Source organism: Chaetodon auriga, chromosome 13 (assembly GCF_051107435.1).
Source record: "Chaetodon auriga isolate fChaAug3 chromosome 13, fChaAug3.hap1, whole genome shotgun sequence".
In the NCBI taxonomy this organism is placed as follows: domain Eukaryota; kingdom Metazoa; phylum Chordata; class Actinopteri; order Chaetodontiformes; family Chaetodontidae; genus Chaetodon; species Chaetodon auriga.
Genome location: NC_135086.1, coordinates 8,394,405 through 8,405,464, shown reverse-complemented (window position 1 = coordinate 8,405,464; position 11,060 = coordinate 8,394,405). Strand labels below are relative to the sequence as shown.

At 41.2% G+C, this 11,060-nt stretch overlaps 1 protein-coding gene across 2 annotated transcripts; it reads right to left on the bottom strand.

The window, feature by feature from the left end:
* Window positions 1-325: 325 nt before the first annotated feature.
* gmppaa (GDP-mannose pyrophosphorylase Aa) lies at window positions 326-10,603 on the bottom strand. Of its 2 annotated transcripts, XM_076747411.1 has the most exons (13): window positions 10,465-10,570; window positions 9,556-9,653; window positions 9,234-9,337; window positions 8,698-8,890; window positions 8,179-8,238; window positions 7,959-8,089; window positions 7,797-7,811; window positions 5,238-5,372; window positions 4,932-5,029; window positions 4,802-4,848; window positions 4,568-4,660; window positions 3,705-3,873; window positions 326-2,564 (listed from the first exon to the last, which is right to left on the bottom strand). In XM_076747411.1, exons 1-13 carry the CDS (start codon window positions 10,502-10,504, stop codon window positions 2,464-2,466), a joined length of 1,284 nt encoding a protein of 427 aa, XP_076603526.1. In that variant the 5' UTR covers window positions 10,505-10,570; the 3' UTR covers window positions 326-2,463. The 2 variants fall into 2 exon arrangements, with proteins under 2 accessions (XP_076603526.1, XP_076603527.1); XM_076747412.1 differs by lacking the exon at window positions 7,797-7,811 and having other exon boundaries at window positions 10,465-10,603.
* Window positions 10,604-11,060: the final 457 nt, after the last annotated feature.

Sequence of the window (11,060 nt, the reverse complement as noted above, 5' to 3'; positions counted from 1 at the left end):
GGGGGGGGGGGGGGGGGGCTGCAATTTGCATTTGTTTTTGATTTTGTTGAACTGCAATGTCTCACAGGCATTTTACTGAGTCAACTGTGTCTCAGTTTGACATGTTGTCCTTCCCAGAAAAGAACTGGCAGCGTCTCCTGTGCAGAGGCTTAGCAACCAGCGTCACACAACAAAATGCACTGTAGAAGAAATAGACAAGTACAATTTCTCTCCCTCAGCTGGTAACTTGAGATTACAAATGGTATTATTACCATTACCGGTGCCATGATACTGCGTTAATACTGTGTTAATGTCATAGTACAGATTAATAATAATAAACATATTTCATGGACACAATCATGTATTTCTTTATTTCAAATTATATTAATTAGTAATGGTATCAGTGAACCTCTGAATGCTGTCAGCAGCCTACAATTAGGAAATTGATTAAAACAACCTTTCCCCAAAAAAAAAAACCACACACACAAGAAACCTATGACTTAAACCAAAAGGTGGAGGGAAGCTAAAATCTCTGCTTTTAAAAATCCATGTTGACTGAAAAAGGTGAGTAGACACGCTTTCTGGCAGCTGACACATCTTCTGACTCACCGAGCTAAAATGGTCTTCATGTGGACAGGATGGGAGGGATTTGAATCCAGCTTTTGTCACATGTCACCTTTCCTGTCCTTCCCATCCTGATGGCTTTTCTGTCACTCTGTCCTCTATGCTTTCTTATTGTAATACCTCAAACACAGTGCCTGCTCCTCCTCTGCTGACCTGCTCAGAGCTCAGCACTCACTAGGTTTCCCACTGAGAGGCAAAAGAAAAGACCATGGATGAGATTTCAACATGTCGCATGGTCAGTAAACAATATTAGAACATAGATTTACACACTTCACACCCACTGTGACGATTTCTCTGCATAAAAATATAAGTTACCTATTTCATGTTCAACCCCGATTCCAAAGAAGTTGGGGTGCTGTGTAAAACATGAATAAAACAGAATATGATAATTTGCTAATCCTTTTGGACATACAAGCAATTGAAAACAGTACAAAGACAATACAGTTAGTTAGTTGAGACAGGAACAACTAAAGATGTGGAATGCTCCAAAAACACCTGTTGGTAACAGGTGATAGTATCATGATTGGGTGTGAAAGGGGCATCCTGGACAGGCCCAGTCGAGGATGTAGAGAGGTTCACCACTTTGTGAACACGACTGGAGAAACGGTTGACAGTTTATTTACAAATGATTGCATTCTGTCTTTATTCATATTCACACAGCGTCCCAACTTTTTCGGAATCAGGGTTGTATGAGCAGAACTTGGCTCCCTGACTGTTTGGACAGGTAAACCGTTTCATTGGCGACAGGTGACAGTATCACGACTGCATAAAGGATACGTGTACATGGGCTCAGAATACTTTGTAAAACTGTTGCTTGTAAACACAGTTCATTTGCAAATGATCACAATCTGTTTCACTCACATTTTACACAGCGTCCAAACTTTTCCAGAATCGGTGATTCTTCTTCATTTCATTTTTCGAAGCAGTAAGGCACCTGAATCAACCGTTAAAAGCACAGGCGTCTACATCTGAAATAAGCTCACCATGAATAAAACCGTACATTAACTAGTTCTTCCCTTTCATTGGAGGTTAGTTTGTGAAGAGACTTGATTAAAATATATTATGCTGCAGTTCCAGAATCACGATTTACATCGCTCCTTAATAGACACTCTCTTTGCAATAATTGGAACAAAAGTGCTGAAGTGATCATGAGTGCTCCAGGGCTTAATAAGTAAATGTTAATGTGCTGTATCCATAAATTGGAACAGTTCCTCCAGTGATTGCGAATGTACAATTTAAATATCCGCTGTTGCTGCTCACATGGCAGAGTCTCAAGGACCCCTGCTAAGTTCACATTTTAAAAGGCAACATTACTTGATTGCAATGTAAATCTCAAGCCCGCTGATTTATTTTGGTGTTATCAATTTTTGAGTCCAACAATGAAGATGCTAATAGGTTTTAATCAGAGCGCCACACAAATAATCACCTCTACAGATTAACAAGTAGCCAGTCCTCTTCTCACGCTGAAGTAACAAGTCTTAAGTTTGTCAAGGATGCCCTTGAGAAACAGACTTTTCTAACGTTATATTGCATCCAACCAAATATATTACACTGATGTCTGCACTAATTTTGCAGTTCGGTAAAGTTAATAAAAAACCAATATAAACCTCTGGCATGACAGCACTTTTCAAGGTGAATCAACATGCGTGATTAGCCTCTCTCTAATGTTGCTGACACCCAATGATGCATAGAGGCTCGGGGACAAATATGTAAAAATCTATCTTTCAAAACTATTTAATGAATGTCCCATATCTTCATTTTTGACATCTTATATACAGTAACTCAGAGGCAGCGCCGGCGGCCGTCCAGCTGCATCCTTCATCGGTGACAGTAAGTGGACAGAAGCGTGAGGAAGATAAACTAGAGAATAATTTGGTTTTTGAAGCCGCGGTTGAGGTCTTTGTGTGGGAGGACAATCGAGTTGAGTATAATGACCTCGGATGGGATGGTGACGTTACAACCTGGGAGAAAAAGCAAGGCTGTATTCAGTTTGTGCACAGTTAGTACAGTACAGTACAGAGGACATAAGACACTGTTTCAGTTGTAACTTGCACACCTGGAATAAATGTGATGTATTTTTTACATTTCCGTAAAGGTAGTTAGTCTAAACAGCAATTTCTGTCATGGCTGCACAGGCCGATGAGAGAGTCACTGAATACAACTCCCACAAAATCAAATAGCAACGATCATCTAGTATTGGATGTACTTAGTAGTAAAGATTAAGACAACAGCCGTGTTTCCATCCAGGTGTTTTTTTTTTTTTTTTTTTTTTTGCACTGAGAAATATCGTATTCGCAAAAAAAAAAAAAAAAAAACTGTTTACACTCGCTTGAGGTGGTTTTTGCCTTTTCCAAAAAACTGTTTATGCACTAAATGGGAGATGGAAACACCTATCAGACGAAGTTCTGACGTAGCAAACATAACTCACATAACCGACCGGCTGTTTATACTACAAAGCCCAAAGAAGAAGAAGAATAATAAGAAGAAGCTGTTTCTGCTTTTGGCGTCTTCACGAACATTCCCATAAAGTGTCGACAACATGGCTGGTTGTACCAATACCAGGTACGTGAAAACATGGCCAACAGCAGCTGACGTGACAGAACAATTTGCCCAAACTAAGCAAATTCCTGCATGCCTGTCTTCATTTTCGAGGCGACTCGTGTCGTTTCTGGTTCTCAACATTCTTCTTCTTCTTCTACTGTGTCCTATAGCCATGCGTAACGTAGCTCACACCACCAACAACGAATTAGCATTTTCTATGTTTTTTCTTTTTTGCGGCATTTCAAAATTTTGCTTAAAACTCGCTTGACAGTAGATGGAAACACGGCTAATGATAGATGCACCATTCAGTAACACTTCTTGTAAATTTACTGAGCCATGTTGGACCACCTGCTGCTAGAAAATGTAAAGACAAATGCATGGATGGACATGTCAAGCACTATCCAAATACACTGGGACTGATCCCAGCACGAGGCTGGGAGCCTTTCTCTCGATCATCCAGTAATGTTTCATTTCTGAGAACTTTTTTTTCTTTTTTTTAGACAAAAACACATATTTCATGTAAGGAATGTAAGTTTCACTCAAGGTCAGAGCACGCTTACCGAGAATGGTAATTGAGGGTGTGAGTTTTCCGTCTCTGAAGAGGGTCTCGCTGTCAATCTTTGCGTAGGGATCATTGGGGTTTGGGTCACTTGGGGTTCCTTCTACTCTTGCCCACTTGCCAATGGTGCTGTCCCATCCCACGATGCTGTTCAAAACACAGCAGTGGTCCTATAGATAGAGAAAAAAGTATTAAAGGCAGAGAACTGGACAATGACTCAAAGGGTCTCAGGGATCCAGATATGGTGTATCAGAAACTGCTCCTGTACGTGAGAAAAGTGTGATCAAACAGTGGTCAAATCAGACTATTTATCACTTCAGATAAAAAACAGCCCATGTTTATGTAGAATTATCGCTCAACTAACAAATTGTCCTTGTCGGCAGTATGTAATGAAAATCAGTAAGTCACCCGCAGTCTAAATTCATTTTGGAGGCATCCAGTCGTCACTGGAGACGTGGGATTAAATTATGTCAGACACCAAATCGTTAAGAATGACATCTTTGTGAGAGGCACAGACAACAATATTTCTGCTGTGACAGAGGAGCTTAAAGATAAATTCTAGGGAAGTCTGTTGAAGTGTGGATAATGTTTCTAATAAAATGTTAAGATGTCACCAGCAGTAAATGGGCAGATAAATTTCCCTTCAACTCACTTAGTGTGACATCCACTTTAATTCCAAACTTGATGGTTATGCTGTGAGTGATATTCTCAGCGAAGGCTGCCCTTATTTAACCAAAACCTTCCTTAAACTTGAAAGTTACTTCACTTATTTATGTGCCAATCACTTGAAAATAGTATCATGAATTCATGTCACTTTGTATGGTAAGACAAGACAGTGCTGTGTTCCAATGAGCCCGGGCTCACCTGCAGAGTGGCACCATGGAGGATGATGGACTCCCGAACTCTGACCCCAGCGCCGATTGTCACTCCAGTGCCGATGGAGACGTTGGGACCCAACTGGATTGAGAGCAGAAAACAATACACCTGTATTTTCCTTTCCTCCCAGTAACAGCTGTGTACTTTTCAGCTGTTGATGGCACATTTTCTTTTGTATGTATTCAAAGTGTGAAGCGCAACACAGTAAGCAAGGATGCTTACCATGGCAGTGGGGTCAATGTTGGCCGTGGGATGAATATACACATTACCTGTGGACATGAGAGGAAGCATGAATAGATCTGTTTCCAGTATAAGAAAGGATACAAACTAGAGAAGATTTCAGGAATCTCACCACGGATTTTGGGCCCTCCCTCTTTATTTGAGGCCAGTCTTTCAGGATGAGTTGTGTGATACTGGTTGAGGTACAGGCGGCTGGCATAAATTGCAGATCTGAGAACAGATTCCAAAAAAACAAGAAGAACAAAAGCACCAATATCAAAATGTTCAAATGTTCATTGAAATTTTGCTTTGAAAATCATGTAGGACAGTCCAATATCTCTTCTCCTCCAACATTTTTGAAGGCTACATGGTTGACCGTGTTGCAAAGACAAATTTGTGTCCTGTTGAATGTGACAATATTTATGACATGTGCACTCACCCTGCAGATTTAATCTGGCTCCAGAAGCTGAGGGTTTTATACACGTAGAGTTTGCTCTGTCCTGCCAGGGCAGTGAAAATGTCCTGCTCCAGCCTGATGGCCTCTGCTCGGTGCCAGCCGTTGGTTGGCTCCTCTCTGCAAGAGACGGATCATCAGTTTATGGCACTGAGTTACAAACCAGGGCCAGGGGGCCTCGTTTATTAAAACACAATCTTGTGCCCAGAGTTAGAGGTTTGAATGAAACCCAAGACAAAGTTGAGATTTAAAGATTCAAACCCTAAAGGTGTGGCTGTCGATAGTTTCTCTATCCATATTTTTTGAAGAATCCAGTGAAGCATTATTAAAAATGAGGTGATTTGCCAAAAGGTTGTGGCTCTAAAGTGGACGTACTGTATGATAACCTAAATACTAAGCAGGCGAGGCTTCTCCCTCTACAGCCATGCATACTGACAGGATCTGCAGGCTTGTGTTACGGGCCAACCCAAACACCCACATTTTAAGCCTTTCGTGACCAACTTTCCCCATTCTCCCTGACTATCTAATGAATAATGTAAACAAAGAATGTGTTGTATTGTTGTTTTCATGTACTAGGAATTGTGTCAGTAAAGAAAAATACTGCCAGAGTTGAGAACAAGCTCGCGTTGCTTTCTCTTTACCGCACTTGATATTTCTAAAATATCCAGTTTCGTGCAAAACTCAGTGGCACCATTACCTCCAAAGTCTTTCTGAAAGCCAAAGATAAACACGAATTTATCGCCCTACAATCCAGCCCCGAGAATAAAATGAGAGCAGCGAGTTAAAATTCATCACTGATGCTAACTTTGATGGTGTCAGTGCTGGGTTGAAACCAAAGCTGATTACCTAGTAGTGATCCAAAACTTAAGTAGAAGAGTCTATGTGTTCCATATTAATCAGGGTCTCTGGCATAGTGTATTGTGAGAGCCCCAAGATGAAACAGCGTGTTAAATATTGATGAAAAGAATATATTATAGGATAGCACCCATAATCGAAGTTTTACCAAAAAGGAGGGGATGTGGTTAGAGGCAAAGTACTCCCCGAGAGATTTTCAGTACAGCCCTTCTCATTTCTATCAAGTATCTCTGATGTGTTCAACAATTTTGCTGATTCGGTGCCCCTGCTTGATTTAAGTGCTATTGATGTTAGCAGGTGAATTATGCACAGCATGGTCTGACCTTTTGTAATATATTTCAAGTGTCCTTGGGGCGCCAAATGTTAGGTCTGCTACACCACAGTGAACATTTGAAAATACATAAAGGTGAAAAAAAAAAGTGTCACATCTCCACAAAATGGAAAAGAAAAAAAATCCATATATTGATCCCATGTGTAATTACGGCTTCTGTGAGTGACCAGGGTGCAGTCTGTCCCCATGCACATTTAGGCTGTGATCACACAGGAAGCTTTTTCCAACGTTCAGAAAAAAAAAAAAAAAAAAAAGGCACAGCTGGGAGTGTAGCAACTTACAAACACGGCAAGAATTCACAAGATATAAGACCATTACATGAGTCTCACTGGCAACTGTGGAACACAAAGTTTCACCAACTGCAAGCTACCTAATTAGTCTTTACTAGCTAACCTAAAGCAGCAGCAGGGACAACATAAAAATAAATAAAAATAGACACGAGGAAGTCAGTAAAAGCCCTGCTTGCTCTTAAGAAGATGAAGAGACCATTGCAAAATGCAGGGTGCAGTGTTTGACTCGCGGGAGGGCCAGCTACAATGGGGCCATTTTGTCTGGACACACATTAAACCTAAAACCAGACAAAGGACTTTTTTTTACTACAGACATCTGAAGTGAGTTTTGTCTTCACTCTAGGACTTAGAGCAAAGCTTTGACATTTGGGGAAATTCCTCTTGGCTTTCTGGCAGACAGTCAGATGAGAAGATTGATACCACTCTCACATCAGTGATGGCTCAATTCAGTGTGAGGCTACAGCCACCAGTTAGCTTAACTTAGCACAAAGACTGGAAATGGAGGGAAACAGCTAGCCTGTTTCTGCCCAAAGGTAATACAATTCACCTTCATGCACCTCTACAGCAGGGATGGGTCATTAAATTATCCAAAGATTTGCCTTGAAGGTGGATTTTGTTACCTTTGGACAGAGGCAGGCTAACCATTTGCCCTCATTTCACGTCTTTATGCTAAGCTAGGCTAACCGCCTTCTGGCTGTAGCTTCATAGTCACCAAACAGACACAAGAGCGGCATCAATCTTGTCATCTAACGCTCCAACAGAACATGAATGAGCACAGTCCCCGAAATGTCAAACACCTTTAATCTCTGACAGACGAGGACTCACGAGTTCCCCAGTCGTGTCTGTTTCAAGGGCGAAATTTACCAAAATACGACACAATTAACAGATAAATAAAATCAAGCAGCTTGCAAAGTGGGAGGTGGATAATCTGGTGAAAAAGGGCACAGGCAGCATTCATAAAGCACCCTACTCACTCTCAGTCATATCCTGGGTTATCTCTCTACAGGTCACACACCACACACCAAGTGCTCTAAAACTACACCGTGCAGCCCAAATGTACCGACTTACCCATCGTACGGATATCTGATGATTGTGTGAGGAAACAGAAATCATGGCAGGAAGGATAAGGGAAGGGAAAAAAGACAAATGAAGAGAACCAAAGAAACGGAATAAATGGTATTGACATGCAGCCCCACACACACATCCCCATGAGACAGAGCTCCAACTCACAACAGCATGTCCTGCTGGTTCTTCTGAAAGACGGTGCCGATGTGCTGGAAGATGTCTGGGTTAAACAGGTATATACCGCAGTTAATGATGTCACTCACAAACGTGCTCGGCTTCTCCACGTAATGCAAGACCTGAATAAAAAGAGAGGAGCAGCCATGACTTCAGGGTGAACTCGTGATGAGTGAAGATTTAGGGAAATATGACAGGAAGTGTTAAATACCTCATTTGTTTCCTCGTTTTCAACAATACAGCCGTAATTCATGGATTGTTTTCTGTTTGACTGAAAAGAGAAGAATGGCAGCGCAATTTAGGAAAAATCTAATTCAGACAAATTTAACTTGGTGAATTAAGAATTTAGTTCAGTAAAAGAAAAGAACTTGAATTCAGAAGTTGTATGGTTGTAATTTCTGCTCAATAAGGAAAATAGGTGTAGGGATGTTTCCTTTCTTGACATTTTGTGAGTTTATATGGTTTATTTAATAGATGGTGAAAACACAAAGAGAGCTTGTGAAATGCAGCAAACTCGCAGCTTGCACACATCTCCCATCTGAAATTACAGTGGGCTCTAGTATAGTACGAGACAGGACGGACGGCAGCTAGCTGGTTAGCATGCTAACTTCAGCAGATATCACCACACACACAACACATTGACGTCTTTGACAAACTATCAGAAGTGTTATTTCCTCACATTCTGTTGTTCCGATAAAGACAGTAACAACTGTCAACAATGAAATCTCACCGTTGTCCCAAGGATAACAAAGCTGTTTGGTTCTCCATGCTCCTTCTGGAAGCTGAGCATCTCTGTGAGAGGAAACGCTGAGCAGACATCAGCATTCAGAACAAAGAAAGCTTCTGGACTGCCGGAGACAATCTGATCTCTGAAGTGATAGATGCCCCCTCCGGTGCCCAGGGCTGAATACTCTTGCAGATACCTGCAGTTCAGAGTCAAAAACAGCATACCTGCAGTCACTAAGCAGCAGGAGTGCACCGCAGCAGGAAAAGTACCACCACTAGCACAGAAAACATTAACTTAATAAGATGAGCGACGTACTATATGAGGTTCAACAAAGAAATCTTATGAAACTGCTCTTCAGAGAATGTGAGAATACTTTTTTCAACTAGAGTCTGTTCTTTAGTGACTGATGTGTAGAAAAGAAAAGAAAGAAGTTCTTCTACTGTGACAATGTATTTAATGAAATTTCACCTTAGCAGTACATACAAGTAATAAAAAGGTCATTATGTTTGTACTTGTTAGCTAAGAGCTCTGCTGTTTACCTGATGGAAATTTTGAAGTCCTGCTGTGCATTCATCATGAATCTGGTCAGTTCTTCGTTCGGCTGGTAAAAGCCGATGAGCAAAATCTCCTTCATATTTGGTACCTTGCAATGGAAAAGATGTTCATTATTAGACTGATATTCTTAAAGCCTATTCTGTGCATCACAAAATGCAGGGAATGAGATTATTAACACCAACCAGCAACTGGGATTACAAGCTTTTTACTATTTTAGCAGCCAGTAAGGCTCATACAGACTGATCAAACTTGAGGATTCACTGATACTCCACAGTACAGTGATCATAGTATTGCAATGACTCTCACCTTGGCGCATGCTTCAATGTGATGCTGCAGCATGGGCACACCAGCTACTGGAAACAAGGGTTTAGGAACCTCAAATGACAGCGGCCTGAACCTTGTGCCTGCAAAGCAATGTAAGTGATGACATGCAAACCGGATTACAGTGCAGATTACTGTTTTCTAGTATTTCTACTGTGCATCAAAACAGAAGCCTTGTCTACATTATATATGTGATGTTCTTTCTCTCTTATGTAAAAGTCTTTTCAGTAATTTCCCATGTGAAATGTCCATCTTTAATGCTTTTCTTTGCTTATGTAAAACACCTTGAATTGCCTCTGTGTTTGACATGTGCTGTATAAATAAAACTGCCTTGCCTCGCCTTCTGGATCAACAAAGGGGTTTTTGTAAATTAAGCATATACACCAAGGCACCAGGCAGCACATGATCCCTGTATAATCTCCACTTGGTGTATTATTCTCAGTTTAATATTTCTGAGCTGCATGTTTTACTTGATGCCGAACTGCGAAGTGAGTCCCAATGCCACGATTAAACGTATATTTCTTAACTTGCACCCTGTGTGACCTGTAGTAAAAGAACAGTTACCGTAAAACACCTCACTTTTAAAGCGGAATTCGTTCACTTGAGACAGATAATGGGTCTAACAGGTAATTGAATGAGCCAATAATAACAGGCAGTGTACAAACAATTATTTACATGTTGTCATTTAGTGTTGAGGTCATAAAAAATATTAAGCTACTTAGTGCTAAATGTTATTGTTTCCCTTTGTTTGTGTAGTGTCTCATTATGCCACGTCAGTGATAAACGGTTTAACAAGTTCAGCGGGTCTTTAAGAGGTCTTGCTAGCATTAGCAAGCTAGCTTCGCTTTAACCGAGCACAACTGTCTTTGAAAACACGACGAAATGTATTCTCACCTTTTTGGGGGCCTCCAATTAAAATAACCGCCTTCAACATCTTGATCTGGAAGCTCTGTGAGTCCTGTCTGAAAACAACCTGTGCTTGTTGACTGAATATTTGATATTTCCGCATCCACTTCCGCCTTGTGACGTCGACGAGATCAGAGTGAAAACACGGACCGGAGTGCCGGGACCGGAGTTCAGGAGCTCAGAAAGACCCGACAAAGCTCTGACATGTGGCTTAACTTCCTGACTGATGTCTTGACATGTTGCTTCCACACATGGAAGCTGCTCATGATGCCATCGACTTTGTGAAGTGCACCAGTCCCTCCTGCAGCAGAGCAGCCCACAACATGACGCTGCCTCCATGCTTCACGTTTAGGAAGGTTTTCTTTGGTCTGCAAGCCTCCCTCTCTTTCCTCCAGACATGACAATGATCATTAAGGACAAACAATTCATTTGTTCTTCCATTAAACCAAAGAACACTTGCCTAAAAAGTAAGATCTTTGTCCCAGTGTGCAGCTGCAAACTGTAGATGTACCAGAAGCATCAAAAGCCATACCATCATTAGTTGGAATTAGTCGGATGTTTGTCCCATCCTCTGTACAGTCATT